Source organism: Callionymus lyra, chromosome 11, assembly GCF_982586985.1.
Source record: "Callionymus lyra chromosome 11, fCalLyr1.hap1.1, whole genome shotgun sequence".
Classification (NCBI taxonomy): domain Eukaryota; kingdom Metazoa; phylum Chordata; class Actinopteri; order Syngnathiformes; family Callionymidae; genus Callionymus; species Callionymus lyra.
The window spans coordinates 11,355,010-11,382,531 of NC_141828.1; the positions used below are offsets into that span (position 1 = coordinate 11,355,010).

The 27,522-nt window shown below is 38.8% G+C and overlaps 1 protein-coding gene across 1 annotated transcript; it reads left to right on the forward strand.

The window, feature by feature from the left end:
• The first annotated feature begins 1,041 nt into the window (after positions 1-1,041).
• Positions 1,042-27,522, forward strand: ret (ret proto-oncogene receptor tyrosine kinase). The gene is made up of 20 exons (XM_087802738.1): positions 1,042-1,176; positions 13,743-13,988; positions 15,055-15,348; positions 16,288-16,526; positions 16,593-16,788; positions 16,848-17,047; positions 18,128-18,410; positions 18,481-18,612; positions 19,712-19,822; positions 19,934-20,047; positions 20,138-20,382; positions 21,476-21,623; positions 21,705-21,812; positions 21,883-22,097; positions 22,171-22,293; positions 22,850-22,920; positions 22,994-23,131; positions 23,218-23,317; positions 26,057-26,204; positions 26,795-27,522. Exons 1-20 carry the CDS (start codon positions 1,107-1,109, stop codon positions 26,950-26,952), a joined length of 3,339 nt encoding a protein of 1,112 aa, XP_087658864.1. The 5' UTR covers positions 1,042-1,106; the 3' UTR covers positions 26,953-27,522.

Here is a 27,522-nt window from a genome sequence, read left to right on the forward strand (position 1 = left end):
TTGTTTATTTTTCTACGTATATAAAGTTCCAGACCATACTTTAATAGAGTCCACAACAATGTGTCCACAGAGTGACAACACAACTTTTTCGGAAAAAGGTTGTCGTGAAATTTCAACTCTTCTGCTAACAATGCTAAGGAAGTAGCTAGCATAATTCCTGGACTAAAAGAAAAAAGGTAACCAAAATGTTAAAATAAAATCTCAAATAAATATAAACCAGTCATAAAAAAGCATGTATATAAGATACTTTTCTATTAATATTCTCTCAGATTATTTTGAGGTACAAGAAATATTCACAGAATGTACCAAAAAACAAAAAGGGAAAGTAGTCCTCAACAAAGAACTTAAAAGTAATTAAGTAATTAATATTTATACAACGCTTTTCCAGACCAGGGTCACAAAGCGCTTAAACAATCAAAACAATACTCAATAAAATATATAATTAAAAATATCATGATAACACAGAGAATAACACAGGAGTTCAAGAAGATCAAAACAGAGTTAACGCAATGATAAGTACAATTCTAAGCCATCACTGAAAGAAACATTTTGACCTCATGAGGGCCACATGGATACAGTCAAAAGGGCCACATGTGGCCCCTGGGCCACAATTGTACATAGCTGCTCTGTTACGTCCAAAAAACGAATTAAACAAATTAATATACAACCTGCTCTTATAGCAGAGTTTTAATTATAATAAAAGAAAAGTCTTGTTTGAAAATAAACCGTGTTTAAAATCTCATAATTGTCTCGTTTGTAATAAGCCGTTGGGAAATTATCTCTGTCCCTTTAAGAAAACGTCTTCCCGCTAATTGTTAATAATAATTCTGTCGGCCGAGTGTTAATGAGATGTCTGACCTGGAGCTAAATTATTCCTTTAAATGTTCCTTGAAGCTGCTGCTGCTGCGGAGAGTGGACCTCCTGCTCCTCCTGCTCCTCCTCCTCCTCCTCCTCCACGCGCACACTCCCACGGAGCCGCGCAGGAGCAGGCATCAGTCTCCACGGGACCCCGACCGGCGCTCGTGTCCCCCTGCACTGGTTTATCCGCTTCTTTTTTTCAGCACTTTTTTTGTCCATCGGAAAACTTTCACCTATGGTTCGTGAAAATGGAGTCAAGTTGTGGTTTCTCTCGTGGAAACATCGCTGTGGTGGTGATGATGCTTCTGCTGCTGGACGGTGAGTGTCCTCTGGATCCATGCGAGGGGCTCAAGACTTTAGAATTTAGACTTTATTTTATTGTCAGAAAAAAGTGAAACTGGCAACGAAATTTCGTTGCTTGGCAACCGTTAAAAAAACAGCAGAGTGAATGTATATATAAAAAGTATAAATATAAATATTAATAAGTTAAAAATAGTGCAATATAGTATAAACAGAATACATTTTAAATATTGCATATAATAATTAATGTATATACAAGTATAAATATAACTTAAATATATTAAATTAAAGTTTATATTGCTCACTTTTAGTTTAGTGAGGTTCAGTATTAACAACTGTATCAATGTATCAACCATTTAAAGTGGTTTGTCAATGTCGCATATTTGCCTTGAAACAAAATGAACTAAGAAAAGTTGATTATATTTATTGTTTTTATTTACTTTATTGACCATTTTGAAAGGTGTAAATGCTATGATGAAGCTTTGTTGTGATGCATGCAGCAAGCGCTGCTCATATTGTTGTGTTATGTTTGGCACGACCCCCTAAATGAATACAGCCATATATCATAATATTATAATCCCGCAGCCACAACTGTAGCAACACTCTCCTGACATGCCAGCTAAATTTAAAGTGTCCCTCATAACTCACGGGTGTGCAAATCTCTCGCATGTCCGAAAGTGATGCTCGGGACAAATATAGGCCATTGTGTGGGATTCCTGCGTTTGTGATGGGATGCATTTAGACGAACTTGTGTCGTTTGATCAGCATGAGTGGAAACGCGTATCTGAGATGATCAGATTTTGACTTAAAAAGGACATTTTTACGTGTCTGCTCTGGTGCCAATAAAGTGGAGGACTACGTAATCGCCCGGGGGAGCTTGTCTCCGACACAGTTGTTAAATTGATTCATGAAAATTTAGAGGAGATTTTTTAGTCCTATGGGACACACTTTTCTGATGATTTTCACTTCAGCTTTTATGAGTTTTTTTTTCAGTCGGATATGAGTTACTCATAAAGGTGGATTTTATAAGCGTAAGACAGGTCATTAAAGGTGATGAAATCCGGTCTCTATGTAAACTTTGCGTCCATCACTCGCCTGTTTGTGGCGACAAAAGGCTGGAAGTCGAGGGCGACGCTGCAGGCAGGTGTGCGGCAGCTGCTGCTATCAGTGGGCAAACACCCTCTGTTTGTGTTCTGGAGGGAAATATCGCCCGGTTCTACAAGTACACATTACTCAGACGAAGGTCAAGCGTGAAGTCCAGTCGGACTACGTTGTTTAGAATTCATCGTTTCTAGTCTAGACTGAAGCTCTGTTTTTTTTTTCTGTAACAGTACTTAAAAGGTTAAACTCAAGGTCAGGGGGGCTAAATCCAGCCCAACAACTCTTTTAATGTGGTCTGGGAAAAGTTTGGGAGACGATTAGTTGGTGTAAAAACAAGCAACATGGTTACTTGATTTATCTTAGGATCTAAAATGGTAGCAGCATAGAGCTCGCACTAAAACACACAACTGTGCACACAGAAAAGTAAGGTACACACATTTTGTAAAAGCAGGAAGATACAGGCAAATAAATAATGGAATAACAAGTTTTTAAAGCAGATGATGTCACAAGCTACTGTGGGGTCGGAAAGTTGTTAAAAAGTCTAAATTAACATTGAAATATGTGTTTTTACTTAAGCCTCTATTCAGCATATGACGGTTTTAATGTTCAGCATCTTTTCCGTAGAGTAAGAAAACAAGCTAATGTTGTGTTGATTTTTACTTTAGTTGTAGTAGTACTTGTTTACGCTAGTTTATAAGCAGTAGCTAAAATATGTGTAGGACTCTTTTTTTTCGTTGTCAATGAAGAAGCTGAATAAGGTTTACTTTATTGTTTTAAAATAGGTTTTGCTAACTGGTTAGCACAAACCATTGACATACTTCTCATACGATGTATATGGTAATACTTTGGTTATAGAGATGGATGGATGCTGCCATGATTAACAAAAATATGTGTCGTTTTTTTTCTTCCTTTAATGTATAGTAGATGAGTTCACTTCACTTCACTGAGCCAATCAGCATCCAGGATACTGAGCAGTCTGGTCCTATTGTCACATCTTGGCCATTCAAATAATAGGGTATGACATAAACATAAACAAATTGCCTATGGGCTGTAGAATGTTAATTTACAGATGTTTGTGTACTGAGTCAGCAAAAAGTGAATTTGAATATCGCATTATATTAACAGTCGTTGATGGTTGAAGAAAGATTTGATTTTTGATTTTTTTTTTAAGGGAGCCACATGTGAACTTTTTACTGAACCTGTTGACCTTTATTAAGTCATTGTTCCGTTATGTTTTGTTTTTTTTAATCTTTATACATTTCTTTCCTTCTATTATTTTTTGCATTTTAATTGAAGTTATTATTTAAATATTTATTTATTTTATCACTTTTGTTTTCACTAATTTATTTTTTAATACTTTTTGTGAAAATTCTTTGTAACTAGTATTAACTTTTCATTTAACTCCAACTTCTTTACCAAAAGAAAGTAAGCTAATCTCTAGAGTCGACGACCCGCGTCACCATAGTTTAGGAAGCTAACGTCAGTCTGCGTTACTGATTAGTGACTCTTGCTGAAGGAATGACTCAGGAGGAAATTGGCAATCAGCCCTGAGTCTAATACTGATCAGGATTCTTAAAAAGAGAAGAAGCCTAAAGTGAAAGAGGTAAAGCGGTTCGAGGCATAAATCAGTTTGAACCGTCTCTTTTTAAGTTTTCAACGCCGGTGGAGTCGAGCCAGGACGCTGGATTCTTTTTTGTGGTTTTGTTGAGATGAGATTGGGAGGCTGCAAGAAAGCACTTTTGATCAATTCTACCGGTTAATAACCGGTGCAAGTTCTGATGTTTGTCGGCTCGAGGTCGAATGTTACTATTGAAGATCCTTTTATGAACACTAGAGATCCATCTTTTCCACAGCCGTGGACGTCCGCTCATAAAAGCCTCGAGTCGTTTGTCTTTTCTCGTTACTGTATCTTTGACCTTCGGCCTTTTGACCTTTGAAACCTTAACCGAGCGGTCATCTCCCGTGATGACCCCGCCGACATCCCAGAGGATGCACTTTCATCAGCATCTTTCTCTTTTAAGGGGAAGCAAAACTATAAATCTCATTTGATACATGCTGCTATTTGATTTAGCTCCTGATGAGATTATGCAATTTCTTAAAGCGTCTGCTTTGTGTTGGACGTGGACGCGTCGTAAATCATGCTCAACATCCACTTCTGTTGTCACTGCGTGTCTCTCGGGTCGAACACGGGGCAGATTTAGCACAGTTTTTGAAAAGCTGTTACTGATTAAAACCTACATTTTCATGGCAGTGAAATGTAATAATGTATGTCGGCCTTGTGGCGTCCCACTCAAACCTTCGCTGGTGAACCACAAATGCATTTTTTCTGTTCTTTAAACAATCTCTTCCATACATCCCATCATCACACGGTAGAACACACGAGAGTAAACAATAATAAACTAGGCTTTGAAAATAAACCTTATTTCTCATTTAGCAGGACATTCTAGAGTTATCACAGCTTTAGAAAATGACTAAAACTAGGATAAAGTTCAAGGTTAATCAATTCATTGTCACAAATGACATAAAATAACTGGTATTTATTATTATTACAAATACATGAAATGTTTGTATGATAAAAGTAATTAACAGTGTATATATATACATGTATTTATACTGTATGTCAAAGTACAGATTGGAATCCAGTAGAATTTGGAATCCTACTAGTACAGTGTATTGACAGGGTTATCAGATATCTAAAATATAAACTAATTCACCTAGAATAGTAATGGTGGATGTAGACTTACCTAAGATGAAATTTTAGGTGTGAAATGATTCAGTCTATTTTCCAAAACATTTTGATGTAATCCGAATTAGAATTGGAGATTGTCCTGGTAGAATTCCCATTTGTAATAGGACAGATTGGAATTCCAAGATTCAGATCCCAATACAGTAGTAGGATTCCAAACTCTCCTAGTAGAGATTGTAATTCACTGGTAGAATCTGGAATCCTCCTAGGACAGATTTGAACTCCAAAATTCAGATCCCAGTTCAGTAGTAGGACTCCAATCTGTACTAGAAGGATTGCAGATCCTACCGGATTCCAATCTGTACTTTGACATATGTATATATATATATATATATTTAGTATTGTTACTCCATCAGCTATTCACTGACTTAACAATACTATATATATATATAGTATTGTTAAGTCAGTGAATGAAACAGCAGTACTGGTTTAGAAAAAGCTCGAGTGTTGCAACATGCACTACTAAAATTGGTGACTTCTTACTTTAAAATACTTTTTTAGATTATTGTAATGTTCATTTTGAAAAAAAAAGATTATTAAGAGATGTTTGTAATGGAAGAATTGAGTGCCTGAGGTTTTTATTTCTTAAAAGTTTTTGTATTTTAGTGATGAATTAAATGATGAAAAGATGTTTGGTCTTCATCGGTAGTAAACTAGTCATATTGTACTGTGAGTAGAACCAAAGTTTGGGTTAAAAATATATTCCTCAAGTGTTATTTTTGGTATTTGAATGAGAAATATTGCAAGATAGAGTAAGAGTTAGAGATGCTCATGTCGATAGTAGCACTTTTTTCCCCACTCCATTCTAATAAAGCCACTTAAATCAGCAACAACAAACACAAAATACTTTCCTCTTGCATCAGAGTTGTGTGACACAGCAGTTTCAGGTGCTTTGTGTTGCCAAGTGTAGCATTTTGAAATTAAAATGATACTTGTATTAATATAATGGGCTTTTCTTTTCCAAGATGTTATGTCCCTTGGCGGGACAACGCCCCAATTCATTAGCCTAAGCTGGGAGCGCGAGCGCGGCCTCTAAACTGTTGCCGCTCCGGCGTCTTTACCTGTCAAAGCTCTTTGGCTGATCCTCTAGTCAGTTCAGGGTCACTCTCCTTCCTCATGCATGGTTAGAATCTAATTTGCTGTGGCGAAAGGACAAGGAGACGTTGATTGAAATTTTGCCCTTGGGGAGTTTTGTCCTCTTGTTTCACGAAAAGGTCTTGACAAGTTATTTTTTCCAGTCGCCCAGTGGTGTTGAACCTTCCTGACCAGCTGTGAGTCCAACATAAAGTTTGTATTTTCAATGCTTAAACATCGATGAAGGACTCTAAATTAAAAATAAACATCCCGTCAAGCGTCCTGTTACAGAGAGGAGCTGATCCTTTTCCGAAGGAAGGTAAACATGCTGGGAATTATTTTTCCACGGCTGCTGCCTGCTGCACCTGCTGATGCCAGAGACATTGAGAGCTTTGGTTTATGTGCAGGAAGATTCGTGTTTCCACTTTATATTCCATTATGTGATCCATCAGCGTGGACGTCTGCCGCTTCTGTCAGCAGTTTTAAGCTACCTGTTTATGAAATTATATCGTAAAATCACGACACTCAACGCCACCTGTCGCGGCTTGTGTTATGAATTGGTGAATTATTTAATAGGACTTGACTAGCCTCGGCCAGGAGGATGGATTTATTCAACGGGTAGATTTATTAAAGAGCAACTAATGTGAAATCCCAACTATCCTGATTCGCTGACTCATGTTTCAAATGTTGAAGTCTTTCTCTCAAAGATGCAGTAAGTCCCTTACCATGTTTTGAACTTATTACTTTATAAAGCTCTCCCCTGGTCTGAAATCTCAGCGAACGAGAGGTTACGAGAGTCCATTATGATGTAATAATGGGCTTCGCCCCTTCCAAACAGTTAGTAATCTTCCCCACTTTCTTTATACAACGAGTCCCTTGGAGGTGGAGACTTCCAAGATTGATGACACACAGTGACAAACCTTAAAGCTTGACCAATCAAAGCAGAGTGGGCGTGGTTATGGTAAACAACATTTAATCAGCTGAAAAACAACAAGTTTTCGGTGGGCGCAGCTTAAGATAATATTTTATTGTATATATTTAAATTAAGATAGTTTTTTACAGACAAATACATACTGATGAGTACAATTGAGGTCCAAGATCGTATTAAGAGACGCTAAAATCAACACATTAGTTGAATTTTAATCTGGAGACTTGGTCTGTCTTACATCTTCTGATGGTGCAGCTAATGCTAACGATTAGCCGCTAGCTTAGCAGCATCCGTCTCAAGTAATGATAGTTCTTTAATAAGTCACAATTTTAGCTATATAATGATTAGTTTAGGTAATTGTTTAACGGAAAACCCGATTGAAAACAGTTTTTTAGTAGTAGTAGGTGTCGTAAGCCTGGGTTTTTGACGTTATATCCATTTGTTTGAAGGCAAAAACAGTGCTAGCTAGCTAGCTAGCATACTTTACTCAAACAAGAGTTCATTTAACTTCAAAAGAAAGTAATGAGCACTTTAAGTGTTTAGAATGTAAGCATCTGATAGTAGTATAGTTCAATATTCGGGACCTTCTGTCCAGAACCTCCTCTAACCGAGTAAATTCATAGGAAGATGATAATAACATTTTGTAAATTATGTTTTGACTTCAATCTCTTCTCCTGGCAATAATATCTGCATACGTTAATCCAGTTACTTTTTACTGGTGAGTGAGTTTTATCAAACTAGTCTAATGACTGTGGAGTCTGGAGCCGTACGATGGAGCACGTGATGAATTTTTGATGCGAGCGCGGCTCCCACGAGAGTTCTTCAACTGGATTTGTACTCGCAGCTCTGCCCTGAGGGGATGTTGTATTAGATTTTTTGATGACTGATGAACACGGTTCATCGAATCTCGGGCTCTTGTATTCTCCGAGGGATAATTGAATTACACTATTGGCTAATTGATTATTATGTTACGGTATGCATCAGTACCTGCCTGGTGCGTCAACCGAGCGCCGACCTCGCCCGGAGGAGGAGGATCAGATACCGTAATTCTCCGACGAAAGGCCCGATGACGGACGCTTTTGACAGGAAATGGCTTTTCCCGTCTTATTAGCTCTCATAGCCGAGAGATCGCGGATCCGGGATGAAATGACGAGGCAACGGTTACATCCTGGCGCAGGAAAGAGAGAGAGAGAGAGAGAGAGAGACATTTGAAAACTGATCAATACAAATGTTTGTAAGTGGAATCGCGGCTCAATGTTCATCTTCTTTGGTCAATTGAGATCCGTCGACACGTCTCCCTTGTTTTTGGTCGGATTATGATATTCATTCCTCTGTCAAAACGTCGCCCCGGGTCATGTCTTCTCCGGCCAATTTGTAGAGAGGCGATGGATTATTCAGAAATGGTGGAAACTGATGGTCCAAATAGTTGTGTTGGCAGTGGATTCAAAACCATAAATCAGATATTTCAGTGGCCTTCATGTGAAAACAGAGACGATTGAACACGTGTACCCCCCCCACACACCCCCCACACCCCATAACAGAAGAAAACAATCAGCATCATTGTTGATTAGTACGCTTATTGATTGGTCTGCTGCCAGATACTTTTGTGACGCGTCTTTACCATTGTGTGTGTATGTGTGTGTGTGTGTGTGTGTATATATATATGTGTGTGTGTGCGTGTGAGTGTGTGTGTGTGTGTGTGTGCATGTGTGCGTTGACCTTGTGCAGAGGTCAGCGAGTGGGGCTCTCACCACAGGAGCCAGATAAGTTATAGATCAGACGAGCGCTTTACTGATCTGTATTGCTGTTGACATGGAGGCTCTGTAACCGACCTGATCTCAGTCCGTACTGCAATGTTATAAATAAACTAGTGTGTTTTTAGTGTTTTTATGTAACTCCACTACCTCCCCTGTTTGTTATTGTTGATGTATTTATCATTACTCTTTTTTACTATTGTGCTTATTTTAATTTATTATTTGTATTGTATTATTTTCTAATGATTTTTAAATTGTTTGTACTGTATGTCTTGTGTTTGTATGGTATGGTAACAAAACGTTCCTCTTTTTCGTTTTTTACTGCTAATTAAAGTAGAAATGAAGAGACAACAATTAATGTTTGTTCTAGAAAATACATTTGTTTGATCTTTCAGAGAGAAAGAAAAGCAGTTAATGAATTTGAGACAAATGTTGTTTAAAATTAGCTAAATACAGGTTATAATGCTCATAAGTATCTGGAGAATGATAAACAAATGTAGGAAAATTTTGTCAAAGGAGTAAACAAATGAAATGTTAGAAAACTGCCAAAGTGATTTAAAGTAAATATTCTTCTGCTTCTTGTTCTATTCTTCTGCTTTTCTTCTTATTTTACCTTTTCTTCATCTTCCACATCTGATTTTCTGCTTGCTATGTCTTTCTTTTTATTATTCTACTTTTTTTCCTACTTATTTACTTCCTCTCATTTTGTGAATCTTCGTCACTTCTTTTAATTCTTCTTCTGCTTTTACTTAATCCTCGTCTCATTTTGTGTTTTTCTTCACTTTCTCCTTTTGATTCTTTTCTTCTTCTACTTTTTCCGCTTCTCATTTTGTTTCTTTTCACTTTCTTTTTACGATTTTTCTGCTGTTTACTTCTTCCGCTTCTCATTTTGTTTCTTTTCACTTTACTTTTTACGATTCTTCGGCTTTTACTTCTTTCTTTTCTTAATTTGTGTTTTTCTTCACTTTCTCCTTTTTATTCTTTTCTTCTTCTACTTCTTCCTCTTCTCATTTTGTTTCTTTTCACTTTCTTTTTACGATCTTTCTGCTTTTTACTTCTTCCGCTTCTCATTTTGTTTCTTTTCACTTTCTTTTTACGATTCTTCGGCTTTTACTTCTTTCTTTTCTTAATTTGTGTTTTTCTTCACTTTCTCCTTTTGATTCTTTTCTTCTTCTACTTCTTCCGCTTCTCATTTTGTTTCTTTTCACTCTCTTTTTACGATTTTTCTGCTTTCACTTCTTCCTCTTCTCATTTTGTTTCTTTTCCACTTTCTTTTTACGATTCTTCTGCTTTTACTTCTTTCTTTTCTCAATTTTTGTTTTTCTTCACTTTCTCCTATTGATTCCTTTCTGCTTCTACTTCTCTTGCTTATTATTTTGTTTTTATTCACTTTCTTCTTCTGATTTTCTTTCTTCTTTTACTTATTCCCCTTCTTATTTTGTGCTTCTCTTCATCTGCCTTCACCTCTTCTTCTCAACAATACATTTAATCTCAACTATGTTTTTGTTGATATACAGTGTTTTTATATATAGAAATACAAATATATACTGTGGTTTTGGTGTGGATGTGCAGCTTCACATTGAAGTGTATATCGGTGGACATGGACAAGGGTACTAAGTGTGCGGGTCACTCCGGCACATGAGCTCATAGCTGGTAAATCTATCATGCGACGCACGCTTTGAGCTAATTGAGTTCCCGTCTTTGTCTGGGACGAGGGAGAGGGCGTCCCACCCTCCAGCCGGCTCCAGACGCCCGTGGTCTGTGGCCGACTGACTCCCAAGGTCTCGGATGTTGTGATGAGCCGCTCGTCCTTTTTGTCCTTTCGCGGTGAAATCACCAGATAAAGCGAACACAGACGCTCATTACCTCATGGAGACGGGTCCACGTCAAGGGCGTCCAGGAAGAGCTTGTTTTTCAATGACCTTCCGCGCAGCAGCTCAATTTGGCCGTCTAATCTGCGGGACATGATATGTACTGTAAACACGGATTGCTACAAAAGTCCTGCTGTTCAAACACGTCTTTTGTTTGGAGAATCACTTACTCACGCTTTTGAAGAAACCACAGCGTAGTTCGCTGTCGTGCTCGCTTTTTTTTATTGGTGTTTGAGGGCCGTAAACGGTCCACCTGTGCGGCTGATGTTTGCACACATGAGCACATGTGGACCATAAACACCTTCTTGAAAAGAAATCCCCCAGAATGGCTCTTTATATGTCAACACCACTCAATGGTAGTCTGTGTGTCTGTTCATCATTCTGGTGCGTCATTCGTGGAATCGTAGAGATGCTGTTTGCTAATACCGGCCCCGCATGATCCGTTCAATTAATTACTTTGATATGAACTGCCGGCTCTCTGTTGGCCGGGCTCCTGGAGAGGAATTGGATTTAGATTTATATAAATAAATTGTGTTGCATTGTGCTCGGGACACTGTGGCTCCGTGCCAAGTCTGCTCAATACTGGTTCGCTGATCATGTGACCCGCCTTAGGATTTTTTTTATTTTTTTTACCAGTAGCTACAAAAGTGTGGTTGCTTTGTGAAATAGGATTCTGGGTCGTTACTGGTCAGTGATTGAATAAGAGCTGACTGCTGTGATACACATCACTGTAATGGTTGACCAGCACTTCTCTACTCTGGCCACCCTCCCTAGATGACAGCGCCCTCTAATGGCGGCTGATCTAAATGGGGCCCTGTTTCCCCAAATGACTGTGCTCGACCCTGAAATACATTCTTGTTGCATTTTGTCTTCTAACCATCTAAATATATATGTATTTTAATAGCATCTCTTAATAATGGTTTCTCTGTGTTTTTGGGTATTACGGGGTCAGTGAGTGCAATTGTTTCATGATAACACACTTTACTTTAGTACATACATGACTAGAGAGAAACTATTGGTTTATTAAATAGCAGCTATTTAAACACTATTTGGTAGGAACGTGCAAGGTGTCTTTAAAACATGTATTCATTGTAAAAGTTATGGAACTATATGTAGCAGTAAAACTTAAAATAATGCTTGATATTATTAATAATAATACATGTGCAAATCAATAGGACAGTAGAGTAGAGACTTCTTAAAAAGCACCAATTATAAAACTTGAAAATGGACTTTGATGCATGTTAGTGTGAACTTGTTTCAAAGTTCTATAGAAAATAAAAATGTCAGTTTAAATGAGCATTTCTTGATTTTTTTAGTTGTCTTTATGTGTGTGTGTTGAGTCTTGTTGGAGGGCTGGTGCTCCTCATGTACTCATTTTTTAGTCTGTAATTAAAGCCGTCATGCTTAAATACTATCTTTACGTTCCAATACATGAGTGTCTTCTGTCCTCCGTGCAACTTATAATGTTCTCCATTTCTGGATTTCTTATTGGCCTTCATTTTATTTAAGCTGCGTCATTTTTGGAAACTTTAAACCCAAACTAAAGAAGTGAAGACTGGAAAAGCAATGAGAGATTGAAGACCTCAGTCCAGCCGAATAATTTCCACATGAGTTGTGCATTTTATTTTCCCTAATTTTATCGCTATTTGGTCCCTTTTTTTAAGCATTTGAAATGACATTTAGATAAATCAGCTCAAACTGATCATAGGTGGCAGAACTGAGTCTAAGAATTTACATGTGCGACAAATGCGAGGCATAAAGTTTACGTTGCATCTTAAATCTTCAAAACATCTGTGGATCCAGATGGTATTTTCAACACCACCAAATGTAAACTGTGACTTGTCAGAGTACAAATAAACAAATAAAGCCAAAACACACTCTATTTTAATTTTATTGTATTAACTTTAATACTTTTAATTTTAATTTATTTTTAAAACACTGGTAAAAATACACTTGTTTAGTGGAAATAATGCCTATATTTGACCTTTCATTACGAGAGAGCACAGCATCTTTAATGCAATTTCAATTCAGGAGGAGGACGGTTTACAAGCTTGTTTGTTTTGATGCATAATTAATTAATAGTGATGGGAACCAATACTTTAAATCAAATAATATAATAGCAAAAGAAAACAATATTAACATTTTTTTGGAAAAGAAACTCCATTATAAAGTAGTAGTAGTAATAAAGTTCTGGACTGGAATTTGATTAAATTCATCCCTATAAAGTCAAAATCTACTGGTCTTTGAGAGTTCCCAAGATTAATATAGAAATTAAATGTAGAAGTATATTTTTTTAAAGTTTTTGTTGTTAGTACATTAATTTGTTTTTATATCCAGAGGTTACCTTTGGAAATAAATGTTTTATTATTTGTCAATACACCACACACATGAGTTATTATTCATTAGTGTTGTCTATTAATAAAGTCAAGTTGAAAAATAGAAAGCAGAGTTAAAATGAAAGGCAGACGTCATAATGCACTTTCCCTTCAGCTTCAGCTGGGTTCACAAGATCTACTTCTTGTTTGTCGTCGCAATCCTTATTAATAGAAAATATCTGCAGATCTTCCGATCGTAAATCTTTGACATTTTATCTGTCAATTCCTGTCTCCCGTCATCCAAGTCCCGCTAAATCAAATCAACGTCCAGAATCCAGAGCCGAGGCCTTCGACAGTGGCTGACAGAAATAGAAAATCTAGTTTTGTCGTCCGCTAATGACATCAGTCAAAGAGCAGCACAACATGGATATAATTAGAAGAACAACACTTGCTTTCCTGTAAAACACACATCCTTTATAAAGACCATACAAACAAACATGCCCCCCCAGGCTGGTAATGATTCATCTGTCCTGCGTATCAGGTTTTCCGATGTAATTAAACATTGTGTGGTGAACGCACGAGAGAAGCCGCGTGTTATTGACCATGTGAGGAATTCATTAAAGGAGCTGCGTAAGTGTCATTTGAGCTCCTCTTTCAATTTCCGCCGTCGAGAGCAGGAGGAAGAGGCGCCACAGATGCATGTGTGGTGGTCATGAAGGTTTTTGTTGCTGCTCTGGTACCAGCTTGTTAATAAACGGCCAGACCTCTGAACCTCTGGTGTTTCACATGTTTCAGGAGCTGCAGGACTCTACTTCCCTCAGAACGAGTACACTGAGACGGTGTATTTGGGGCAGCTGGCCGGGACCCCCATCCTTCAGATCCACGGCATGCTGGACAGCGAGCGCGAGCGGCCGCACTTCTACCTGTGCTGGTCCAGCTCCCTCAAAAGACCCCCATACAACACCTGGTTCCACCTGGACGTCAACTCTGGAACGCTGTATTTGAATAAGACGCTGGAGGAGAGCGACTTCGCACTGCTCAGTGAGTTACTGACAATCAAGTACAAATACAGTTTTATTTTATACATATAATTGAATTATCTTTATCAACACATCTGTCTTTACACATGAAACATAAATATCGCATGTGTAGTTAGGCATGCATACACGCTCCCTTTAATGCATAAATAATACATATATTTCACTTATTCTTATCCTGTATAAGATGTTTAATCAAAATAAAGTATTTGAATACAGTTTCATGAAAACTAAGGTTGTTGTTTTTTTTGTTTTACAAGTATGCTCTGATTTTTACTGAACAAATTCAGGAATCAGAAAAGACATTTATTCCCAATATAGTAATAAAAACTACACAGGACTTTTTTGTGCATTGTAATAAAGAATGAATGCAATAATAAATAACACAATCGCATAAATAAAAATAAAACAAGGACTCGTACATTAATATTATTAAAATGTCATATAATAGTAAATGAAAATTAAATAAATAAAAGTTAAATAATTAAAAGGTTTAAGATCAGAAGATGGTTTGTGAGAGTTTTTACACAAAACGTATTGATATTTATTGTTGATCATTTCTTTAATGTATATATTTCACTTGAATAAGGAGATATTTTAAATCTTCTTGGGCACTTTTTCCTTTACATTTTACTCCTTTGTGTGCATAGAAATCCTTCCATGGGTAAAAATAACGTTTGTTTTTTAAATTGGTTTGTTTTGTTTTTAATTTCCTTTCAGAATAATGAGCTCAGGTTAAAAATATATATTTATAAATATATAAGTTGTTGTTGTTGTTGTAATATAATCATGATCCAGTGTTATTATTATAATTTTATAAAGTATAAGTCCCATTTTTACTGTACAATTTGATATATTTATTTAATGATTTCATAGATCATCCAAAGATTGATTGAATTGAATTGATTTCCACAGTATTTAATATGCCTATTTGTAAACAACAAAAACACATTTCCAACTCAAAAGGTTACCTAATAGTTGTTATCTTATAAAGCCAAATACATATAATATATTAAACAAACAATCCTGAGAATCCTCGCTAGATCTCAACACTTCTCGTCTCTCCTCAGCTCAAAAGTCGTTGTCGGTGAAGAAGCTGTTCCTCTACTCCATGGTCCTGAACAGCGTCACCAGGAGGTTACAGTGCATCAACAGGAGCGCGCTGCGGATCACGCTGTACTTCGTCAACGCCACCATGCCGGGCTGCCCTCAGACGGACATGAAGGAGCTCTGCTTCCCTCACAGGGACACGTCCAACCCTCACATCATGGAGAACAGGTTCCCCGGGGCGCTGAGGCAGCTCCGGCGTCTCACCAGGCTCAACGTTTGCCCGAACTACACCATCTCTTACAACGTGGAGACGGGTGAGTTCATGCATGATGAGTTAGGAAACCGGATCATGATCGTGTGAATGATTGACATTGAAAGAATTTTTCTAATTGAATTTAATCATTTTAATACAGAAGGTTTAATTATTCTTATTTAATTTCCATACAAAAATGTTGGTATATTACTGTAGTTGCACCAGCCTTACACCCCAGCTCGGGCTCTGAGGTCTGTGGATCAGAATCTACTTATGGTTCCACGCACACAGCTCAGGACCAGAGGAGAGAAATCTTTTCAGGCTGTTGCTCCTAAGCTTTGGAACGATCTTCTTCTCTCTTGATGGATCTACTGACTCCTTTAAGAAACATCTTAAGACGTTTCTATTTGTTCTTTTCCTTGAATTTCTCAAACTCCTGTGTTGTTCTCAGTATTATCTTGATCTTTAAAGTATGTACCTTTTTGAGTATTGTTTTGATTGTTTAAGCGCTTTGTGACCCTGGTCTCGAAAAGCGCTATATATATAAATATTACTTATTTACTTACTTACAATTCAGTTGCTTTGGAATCAAAAAATGAGTTGCCAAGTTGGGGCTTTTATGTCGTCATGTGATCGTCTGTTCGTCGTATGATTGGCTGAAAGGTTGATCAAGTAGCTCAGCACTATTATACCAGTTTTAACACTGTCTTCTAAAGGTTACCAATGAAAGAATATTGAATATATAACCTTTCGTTTTCAACTTTTCTAATGTAAGTAAGTAATTTTTATTTGTATAGCGCCTTTCCAGACCAGGGTCACAAAGCGCTTAAACAATCAAAACAATATTCAATAAAGTATATACTTTAAAGGTCAAGATAAAACTGAGAACACAACAGGAGTTCCAGAAAATCAAGGAAAATGAGGTTGTAATGATAATGTTGTGATGATAAATAACATAAAAATCATGCTGATGTTTGTCTTGTTTTATTCCCTCTCACAGAGACGCCGGCACCGTTCGCCGTGGACGACAACACCACCGAGCTGGTGGTGACGGCTCCTCTGGACCGAGAGGAGAGCGAGCGCTACAGACTCCTGCTGGTCTGCACCGTCCGCTCGGACACCTTCATCACCAAAGTGGAGACGTCGCTGGACGTCTTCGTCAACGACGAGGACGACAACGCGCCGTACGTGAACGGCACCGACACGGCGGACGTCGTCATCAGCTTCAACCGGACGAAGGTGTGAAGCGTTAAGAGATGTTTTGTTCGAGGACTTGGGAAATTAAACTTGTCTCCTCACTCACAGGGAGGCTCCTTCGGCACCTTGTTCGTCTACGACAGGGACTTGACTCCCATCTACCCCATAGACCAGTCGCACAACAAGTACGTGGGGACGATGCTGAGCACGGATCCTTGGACCAAAGAGACGTTTGACATCAAAGGAAGCTTCAGCGAGAAGAAGGACGCCAACAAAGGGATCCGAGAAACCGTCCACGACTTCCGTGAGTGACCGACAGCCTCTCCATACTCTCAGTATGTTTAACACTTCATTTAACTTCAGAGCTCGTCCTGAAGAGGAACTTGTACGTGACGGAGAATCGAACGCTGCAGCTGGACTTCCTGGTCAACGACACGTCGTACCCGGGACTGGAAGGAACCGTCACGCTTCACTTTAACGTCACCATCCTGCCGGTCCAGATCCACTTCACCAACATCACGCACATGTTCACGCTGACACGCCGAGCTTCTCCTTATGCACAGGTACGACTCTCAGCTGTCAGAAGCTTCAACGAGCAGGTCAGGCATGAACTAAGTCAGAGGTCATTTGAAATCCCCAATATAATGTTTTTAGATTTTTTTCTGAAATGACTACATCTTTTTAAGCTGTTTTAAACAAGTAATTATGATATAATAACATAAGAACTAAACCGAAGCTGAAAGCTGTAAGTATAGTTTAAAAAAAGCTAATTTTTTTATTTTTCTTTAAAAAAGGATTTTAAAGATGTATAGTTCACAAGGTTTGTTTTAAATTCCATAAAAAAATATTTTAAACGCATACATTTTACAAATGTGAAAAAAAGTTTTTTTTTTTGTAATTAATGCCTAATAAGGTTTTATTCCCCCCTTTAAACAATATCCTTTTAAAAATATTTTTTTACATCTTTTCTGAGCACATTTTTCATATATATTTTTCATATATATTTGGATATATAGATTCATTTTTTTTAATATATATATAATTTTCTATATATAATATTTATATTAAGAAATTTGTTTGTTATTACAAATGTAAGAAATTTAAAAAAAGAAAATGGTAAATAATTTCAAACAAAACTCACATAATTTCCTTTTTTCTTTTTACAAATGCTTTATATATAATAAATAGTTTATAAATATTTAATACTTTTTAGTTCATACTCCTTTTACAGGTCTTTTTCAGTTTTTATGTATGTTAAGTAGCACACCCGCCAAATATTTTTAAAATCTTATGTTCTTGAAACTAAAACACAACCTAAAGGATGTTCGACTGAATAAAAAACATGTTTAAGGATCGAGCTCTTTTAGTTCATGACGCATGAGAACTTGTAAGAACCTCCATAAGACAGAAGAGGTTTTAGTGATATTGAGCTGCAACTACTTTTCACTGGTGTCACTGAAGTGCTGCAGTGAAAGATTTATTCTAAAATGCTTTGTCAGGTTTATGCGTTTATTGCTGACTCACTCTTCCCGCTGCTGATTCGCTGCCCCCTGCTGGCTCCGTCCATCCCGACCTGAGCTCAAGTCCATAAACCACATCTGCATTATGTAATTGAACTGTCATTCATTGACACTCTCGCTCAGGTGGGCCGGGTGTGCGTGGAGAACTGCCAGCAGTTCGACGGCTTCGCGGTCTCGTACCAGCTCAGGCTGCCCGACAAGAACCTGACGGCGGAGGAGCAGCTGTGCTTCGCCGCCGTCGGCATCGCTCAAGCCCCCGACGAGATGTGGGGCGTGCTGTACGTGAACGACTCCGAGGCGCTGCAGCGGCCCGAGTGTCAGGACCTGCAGTACGTGGTGGTGGCTCAGGAGGAGCCGACCCAGCTGGAGGCCAGCACCCTGGTCCAGATCATCCTGGACAGTGAAGGTGAAGCTCCCACTCCCAGTTTCTGTAGTGTTCGTCGACATCCATCCTGACTTTTTCCCCGGTGTCTCAGTGAACAAGGCGAGCCTGGAGAAACAGCAGCTGCTGTCGTGTGCAGAGAACCGGCTGCGAGGAGACTGCGAGTCGGCCCGGGGTCTTGGGGCGACGACGGGGAGGTGCCAGTGGAGGCAAGGGACTGAGAACGGTGGGAACATCGAGTTTCATTTCCATGATAAAAAAATCTCATGAAGTGGCCTAATTGTAGACTGATGAACTATTAGTGAATCAAAATGAAACACTTGAGAGTTTTTATATTGGTATATTGGGTAAAAAAAATACCATCTGGATCCACAAAGTATTTGTAGACCTGTCTCGTGCTACTGCCCCCTGCTGTCCCAATAAGATCACCTGTATTTCAAATGCTCAAAAACTCAGATTAAAAAAAGGTGAGCCGAGGGAGGGATTAGGTGGGATTGGAGTCTAAGGGTATTCACATTGGATGCAGTTATATACAGTATATATTCAAATGTATTTATACTTGTAGGGTTAAAGTTGTGTTTATTTAAAGTCTTGACTCTGGGGTTTGCTTCTTATTTTTGGGCAATTTTTATACGTTTGTCTTCATTTTTAATATCATTATGTTTATGATGATTGTTATTATTTCTCTCTATTGTTTTTATGTACTCTATCACTGTTATTTAATACAAAAAAAATGAAAAAACTTTTGTTGTATTTAACAGAAGAAAGAAAAAACGGGAAAATCACTTAGCAAACATGTACATGATTGTTTTATTTTTCAATAAATATGTTTGAAAAAAAAAAAATACATCTAAAAAAATTAAGGACAATTATATTGGGTAAAGATTTAAATTAAAACATGAAACTCTTCTGTTTTTTTCTAGTCTTTAATTTTCATTTTAGTAAAAAATGTTATCAAAAAATATAATTGAAATATTTCTATTTTTAAGGCATTTATTCTTGAGATTATTTTGGATTTTATTTATTCTTTTGAGATCTGTTTTTCATAAAATTATATAGTTATTATTATACATATTTTCCACGGATGTTTATTGCGCTATAGTGACCATTTATTGTTCATTAAAGGTTTATATAATATTGTCCATTTTAGTTGTAGTTTTCATTAATCATTTCTTCTTTTCAAAATCATAATAACTAAGCATCTATTTAAAGCTTGTTTTTTGCTAAACGACTCCTTCTGACACCTAGAGATCTAGATCTACCACAAGTGACAATAGTTATTAACTCATCATTTATCTTAACGTTTTCTTTGCTTCCTTCTCCAGGAATATCAGAAAACTACTCCACATGCTCTCCTGACTTGCGCACGTGTCCCGACAGCTTCTGTGACGCTGTGGAAAGTAAAGATCCTTCGATCTGCCCTCAAGATTGTACCAGTGAGTGACGTTTTACTCAAAGCCTGCTTGAAATCATTGAAATAGCAAACAGTGAAAGTCAGAAGGAAGGATTTGTAACCTGAATAACAAGTGTTTGTTTTGTGTTTGCAGATGAAATAGTGATCGGAGGTCACGAACGAGGACTGAGGAACGGGATACAGGCCGGGTACGGGACCTGCTACTGTTACTCGGATAAGTGCTTCTGCGAGAAAGAAAATATCGAGGGTGCGTGGACGAGTACAACAGTGAAAATAGAATCATATTTTTATATTCATTCCTCAGTTTCATCCTTATAAAAACTATCTTCTACTCCAGAGGCCATCTGCGACGACATGTGCAAAACCGTCATCGCCACGGCTCTGCTGCTCTCCTTCTTCGTCTCCATCCTCCTCTCCTCCTACTTCATCCACCGCTACCACACAAACTCGTCCAAGCCGCCCATCGCCTCGGCCGAGATGACCTTCCGCCGGCCCGCCCAGGCGTACCCCATCAGCTTCGCCGTCAACAACCTGCGCCGAGGCTCGCAGGAGTCCATCGAGACGGACACCTTCAAGATCCCTGTAAGTGGATTCTGACACAAACCCCTGGGAAGATTCTGACTTCATGAGATTGTTGTGTTCTCCAGAAGGGTGAAGTTCCTACATTAGAAAGATACATAAGTAAATTAAACATCTGAGCTGTCACTGAAGTGTACTTCAAGGTGGTTCAGCTGCACTTTCTTATTCAGTTTTTCTTTCAGTTTTTAAATCTTTCTTACATTCGTGAACCAAAACAAACTGTTCTTTGAGTGGTTTTGATTGAAATTCCATTGAATACCATACAAGCTTGACTCTTGTTTTCCCCTTAAGGTAACTTTTTGAATTCCTTTAATGACAACAGTCTTTCAAGTGTTATTGCACTGAGAAGCCTGTGTAGCTCTTGACTCAAGTGCTGGTGATTCTGCTCTGTGATTGGTTGATCCACAGCAGGAGAGTCAAACTCAATCACAAAAGAGGCAAAAATCTTTGAGCACTCTTGTTCACAGGCCAAACAAATACCATATTTGTCAAACTGTCTCTAACTGGGAGTTTAGCATTTCAATCAAATTCCTCTCCTTATTCATTTGTACTGTTATTGAGTGACAGTGTGTTTATAACATGTCTATTAGGGGTGTGTATTGGCAAGAATCTGACGATTAAACACATATCAAGATACAGAAGCAAGGATACGACATATTGTGATGCTGTAGTTACAAAGATATATTTATAGTATTGTCGAGTACTTGACTCTAGTGTTGCAGTATTTACAGACCACGTGGATCTTGAAGATGTCGTCACTGATTTCATTTGTTTTGAAACCAAAATTTGTCCAAACATGAGCTTTAAAAGCTGCTAGAGTCGACTGTATCCTCTTGTCCTCAGTCATCGCTGGGATCTTTCACAATTTGTTTTGTGGGGAGGGCATAATCAATGCTGCCATCTAGTGGCTGGAAGTTTAATTGCAACACAAAAATGAACAAAAGTCATGCATGTAAATTGTAAATAAATACTTGGGTGTGTCGATATGTTATTACACTTTTAATGTGCATCTATATTAGATTTGATTACTGTCACTACTGAATCTTACTTGTGTAAAGAATTAGTGAGACTTCATGGTGGCCTTTGTGTTTTTCAGGAGGATCCAAAATGGGAGTTTCCTCGTAAAAACCTGGTTCTTGGCAAGACTTTGGGAGAAGGAGAGTTTGGGAAGGTCGTAAAGGCGACGGCGTTCCGGCTAAAAGGAAAAGCAGGCTACACCACTGTGGCTGTGAAAATGCTCAAAGGTAAAAAAAAAAAAAATTTAAAAAAAAGCTGGACGAGCTGACATGTGGAGTTCCAGTCGTTCATCATGTCTGTCTGGACAGAGAACGCGTCGCACAGCGAGCTGAGAGACCTGCTGTCGGAGTTCACGCTGCTGAAGCAGGTCAACCACCCTCACGTCATCAAGATGTTCGGGGCCTGCAGCCAGGAGGGTGAGCGTCCGTCCTGTCGCGTCCCAGACCTGAGCCGCCACCTGGACTCTGACCCTCTCCTCCTCAACAGGTCCTCTGTATCTGATCGTGGAGTACGCCAAGTTCGGATCGCTCCGCAACTTCCTGCGCGAGAGTCGGAAAGTTGGCCCGAGCTTCATGGGGAGGGACGCCAACCGCAACTCCAGCTACCTGGAGAACCCGGACGACCGGGCGCTCACCATGGGCGACCTCATCTCCTTCGCCTGGCAGATCTCCAGAGGCATGCAGTACCTCGCCGAGATGAAGGTACGAGTCTTCCGGTCGGTTCCCTGACGAGTGTCGGCGGCCCCAGAACTGAGAGCGTTTTTTGTTCCGCCAGCTGGTTCACAGGGACCTCGCCGCCAGGAACGTCCTCGTGGCAGAAGGAAGGAAGATGAAGATCTCAGACTTCGGCCTCTCCAGGGACGTGTACGAGGAGGACTCTTACGTCAAGAGGAGCAAGGTAATTACACTGTACTAGTCATCATCAACATTTTAAATGTTCAATTTCATGGTTGAAACTTTAACATTTTTCATTGAACTGGTTGTTGTTTTTAAGCATTGAATTAATATTTTTAAATGTTTTAATTCAATAATTTGCAAACTGAAAGGTTGATCAAACGTTTTTATTATTATTACATTTAAAAGTTTGAATATTTTCAAAAAGGGTTTTACACATGTTCTAATTCCAATAATTCAAAATACATTTTAAATTGTTTTATTTTTAATCAGTAGCTCTTTAATTTCAATATAAAAATGTTGGTATAATAGTGCCACAAGACGAGTCAAACTTTCTGCCAATCATGCAACAAGCAGACGATCATGTGACGATAATATCAAGCTCTATCCGTAAAGAAACAAGTGAAAAAGCATTTCAATTAATTCTAAAAAACAAAACAAAGTTACAACAATTGAAATGTTTAATTCAAGCGTTCAATCTTCTGATAGCACTGATGTATTTCCATACTTGTGTATCTTTAAGATGATTTCATCAACAATGTGCTCTTGTGACTCTCCAGGGTCGAATACCAGTCAAGTGGATGGCCATCGAGTCGTTGTTCGATCACATCTACACCACACAGAGTGACGTGTGAGTAAAGAAAATCTCTTTTTTAAAACATTCTGCAAAAAAAACCAATCTAAATTTCCATCGTCATGCAAAGGTGGTCGTTCGGCGTGCTCCTGTGGGAGATCGTGACGTTGGGAGGTAATCCGTACCCCGGGATCGCCCCCGAACGCCTCTTCAACCTCCTGAAAACCGGCTACAGAATGGAGAGACCGGAGAACTGCTCCGAGGAAATGTGAGCTTCTTCATCCTCGTGTCTGCAGTCGAAGCGGAAAAAAAAAGAAAGTTTAATACAACATGTTGACTCGTTTCTCTCCACAGGTACAACCTCATGCTGCGCTGCTGGAAACAAGAGTCAGACAAAAGGCCGACGTTCTCGGACATCAGCAAAGAACTGGAGAAGATGATGGTGAAGAGTCGGGTACGGATTCTAATCGACGCGGTTGAATGGGAAAAAGGCAAAAAAAATAACATGGTAAAAGCGAGGTTTAATGAAACGGTCTGTTACAGTTTCTTTAAAGGCCACTAGATGGCACTCTACGCTCGATAATCTTCCAGTTTTGACCACTTATTTAATGAAACCTCAACTGAGCTCTGGTGATGATGACACTGTGTCATGAATCCTCATCAACACATCACTAGCAGAAGGTCTGAAGTGACTTTAATCATCAAACTGAGGTGATGAATGTGACATACAGGGGACACAGTACTACGTACTCAAATAAGTTTAAACAAGTTAACAAGTTTTTTCAAGCTACCGGCAAGAAGAGTAAGTAAGTAAGTAAATTATATTTATATAGTGCTTTTCCAGACCAGGGTCACAAAGCGCTTAAACAATCAAAACAATACTCAATAAAAGATATACTTAAAAGGTTAAGACAAGAGCCGAAAACTTGATGATTTAAATGAACCGGAAATAGATTATAGTACAATCAGAGATCTTATTAAGAGGCACTTATTACGGATCCCCCTTACTCAATGTGCCAAGTGAGTCCAGGTACTTTTGTCTAATAACTTGAAGCAGTTACTGTAGTAAACTTATATTAATTTACACATGTTTTTTTAATTGTAACTCTCACATATTTGAGAAGCAACACTGCCAAACTGACCTTCTGAGTAGATGTGAAACTACATTTTCTAACCCAACACTTCCTCTCAGAGAAGTTTAAAAGTATTGCAAAAACATGTGTGTATTTCCCAACATGATGAAAGTCTGGACATATGTGGGCGGGACCTCAGTGTTAGATCCGGTCTGTGATTGGACGGAGCCGCTGCAACAGCAGTGACAGATATATGAGCGAGAAGTTCTCTGTCTTCAGATGAATGTTCTAGATTCTAGATAAATGTTTAATGGCAAGCAGGAGAATCACCTCCGTGCAAGAATAAATCATGTTTGATAGACGGATGTTACACAAGAGAAGACATCTTTCTATTATTTATCAGTTTCTGCCTGATGAGCCTCTTTCTATGAATGCTGGGAAACGTGTTGTTTCTCTGAAGATGTATTTCATGTCATCACTGGAGAGAACGGAAGGAAAACACACTGTCATTCTCTTCCTGTTCTATCAGATCGTAATCTTAGCTACCGATGAATTAGTGATCTTGTTAGTGAGAGGAATGATGTGCCGATTATATTTCTAATCAAATCCATTAGATTTATTCAAGTCACTTAAAAGTGCAACTTTATTTTAAACATCGCTGCTCTTTTGTTAAGTAACTCGGTACCAATTGATAAATAAAGGACTTTTATGTGTGTTTATGAAGAAGTAAAAGTTTTCAACTTTTATATTTTGAACTTGTGAGTTCATTGTTCATATTTATATTACACTAAGTCACACATTCACGCACACGATCTCACACAGAGTAGCATCAGCTCATCTTCAGGTTTAAAGTTCAGATAATGTGTTGATTTCAGTGAGTCTTAAAAAGATCTTCTATTGTATCATCAGTGTCTGTTTGTACAAAACTCTCTTTTCATTGAAATATTTACATCAGAAAATGATCTTAAATCTTACCATAACCACACCCACTCTGCTGTGATTGGTCCATCAATTCCAAAAGTCTCCACCTGAAAGGGACTCTTTGTATAAACAAAGCGTGGTGTGATTACAGCTGGCGGGAGGAGGAGTGAAGCTATTATTAAATCATAATGGACTCCGCTCTCGTAACCTCTTGTTCGCCCAAATTCCAGATGAAATTTTTATAGTAATAAGTTCAAAACGTGGTCATGATGAGGGAATTAATGCATTTTGGAGAGAAAGATTTAACATTTGAAACATGTGAGTGAGTCAAGAGAGTTGTGTTTTCACATTAGTTGACCTTCAAGTATCTTTCTTCAAGTACACAATTATATCAAGAGCTTTGATTGAACCCCGGACAAGCTAACAACTCTACCGTCTAAGCTAAGACAACTATTGGTGTGTTTTACAAGTTTTGATCACTTAATATGTTTTCAAACATGTAAACTCACTCTGGTTTGTTTAACAGCATTTGTTAAATGTATATATTGTAAAGCTGTTCATCAATTGCTTTTGAATTAGAAGTGATTCCATTTCAGAAGTGTCTGTAGTTTAATTTGGATTAATGAAGGTTTAAAGAGATTTGTCTTTCACTTGTATGGCTTCTCACTGCTGCTGCCGATTAGTTCAGAACTATCAAAAATGGGAAATGTTATTGTTCACTAATGGTTAATGATTGAAAGGTAGCATCTTCCGAGGGCTTGATATTAAGAATGCAGCTTCAAGTCCAGGACAGTAAACAGACACTATTCCTGAAAGATGTTTTGTTGAATTGTCATGAGTCATGAGTGAGTCATTTGAAATAAGATCCTCTGCCTAGGTGAGCACTTTATCAGCACTTTTTCTGTAAACATGTCACTTCAACTTAATTTAATTATACATGGGAAAAAAAGTGTTTAAAAAAAGTTAAAGCATAATCAACCTACTATGGATTTAATATCTTTACTTTAGATTAATGGTCCATAATGGTGGATAAAGAAGAAGATATCATCAAAAAAAGTAATTCCTTCAGAAGTAAATCTCTTTGTTTACATTTACAATAAGTCAAGTTATCTAACACTCTTGTTATTCCCGCCACACAAACATGTTTGTCGCCTCCACGTGTTGCGTCACTCTAATCGCTCTAATCTTTATCTTCCCAGGATTACCTGGACTTGGCGGCGTCCACTCCGGCCGACGCCCTGCTGTACGACGACGCCCTCTCCGAAGAGGACACGCCACTAGTGGACTGTAATAACGCCCCTCTCCCTCGAACCCTCCCCTCCACATGGATTGAAAACAAGCTCTATGGTAGAATCTCCCACGCATTTACTAGATTTTAGAAGACAGGAAACACAAGCTCTCTTTTTTAATTTCTGGCGAAAGTTGCGATTGGCTTTTCCTTGTAGTCAAGTGTGTGTGACTGTGGTTCTAGGCATGCCCTCTGCTCGCTGACCAGCACTGACGCGTCTCCATTTCGCCCGTAAATGAGAGGCTCAGTGTGTAAAAAAAGATCTTGTGTCTCGCCTTTTTTAACGGGGACCTGCTTCTAATGCACACCAGATCCAAGGGTCTCAGCTTCGTTTGGCTTCCATTTGTCATGAGGTCGTCTGACGGCGTGTGACATTAGAAACAGGTCCGACTCTATCCATCTCTGGTGCGTGAATTACAAGACTGTGTTGATGTCACTTGTGTTCCACTTCTACTGTCATCGGTGAGGCTCGTGAACTCTGTGGTCCTGGCCTTGAAGCGACAACTCACTGACGTAAAAAGAAAACACGTGATCTGTTCTTTCAGAGTCGGCTCGGCCGCTTCAGAGTTCGCTCCAGAGCCTCACCGCCTGCTACGCTGCTGTTCTTTTATCTCTTGAGTGCAGACAAATGATATGTTCTCATTTTTAGGCATGTCATACCCCAACTGGCCCGAGAAGAGCCCGGTGCCGCTCCACAGACACGATGCCACTAATCCGGTCTTTACAAGATATGCCAATGATAGTGTTTATGCAAACTGGATGGCTTTGCCTTCACCCCCAAAAGCTGTGGACAAGCTCGATAGCTAAAGACGCCGTAGCCGCGAGATGTGTATATTTCTACGAGACCCGTGTAAATACAATCTGATGCTAAAAGTTGGTTCCCTTTTTTTTTTTCTTTCTGTCTGGATCCATCTTCATTCGGTTCATCATTACCTCACGGTCGTGTCGGCCAACGCTGTATCACTGCATGACTCTTGTACCAGATTGTACGTCAGTGTCGATGTCTTTAAGTGCCTGTGCCGCTTCGACAATAGCCTCCGACTATTAACGTGCTACTGTGAAGATTCCAGCTCCGGGAATGAAAGGGGGACAACCTTACCATCATGGACAGCAAGATGGAGGGGGGGGGAGAGGCGGCTGTTTTTGAAAATGTAAAGTTTCTATATGCGAGAAAAAAAAGACTTTCCTTCTCACTTTTCTGTTTAGTCCTCTCAAAAGATGTCTGAGAAAATCTTTTTCTGTGTTTCTACGCCCGGCGAGTCTCCGGTCGTGACTCCGGTTTTCACTCTGCATCGCCGTCATCAGTGGGGAAGCGATCTGTAATTATTACTGTTATCAACGCTCTTTTCTTTATGTTAATAAAGTGTACAGACGTGT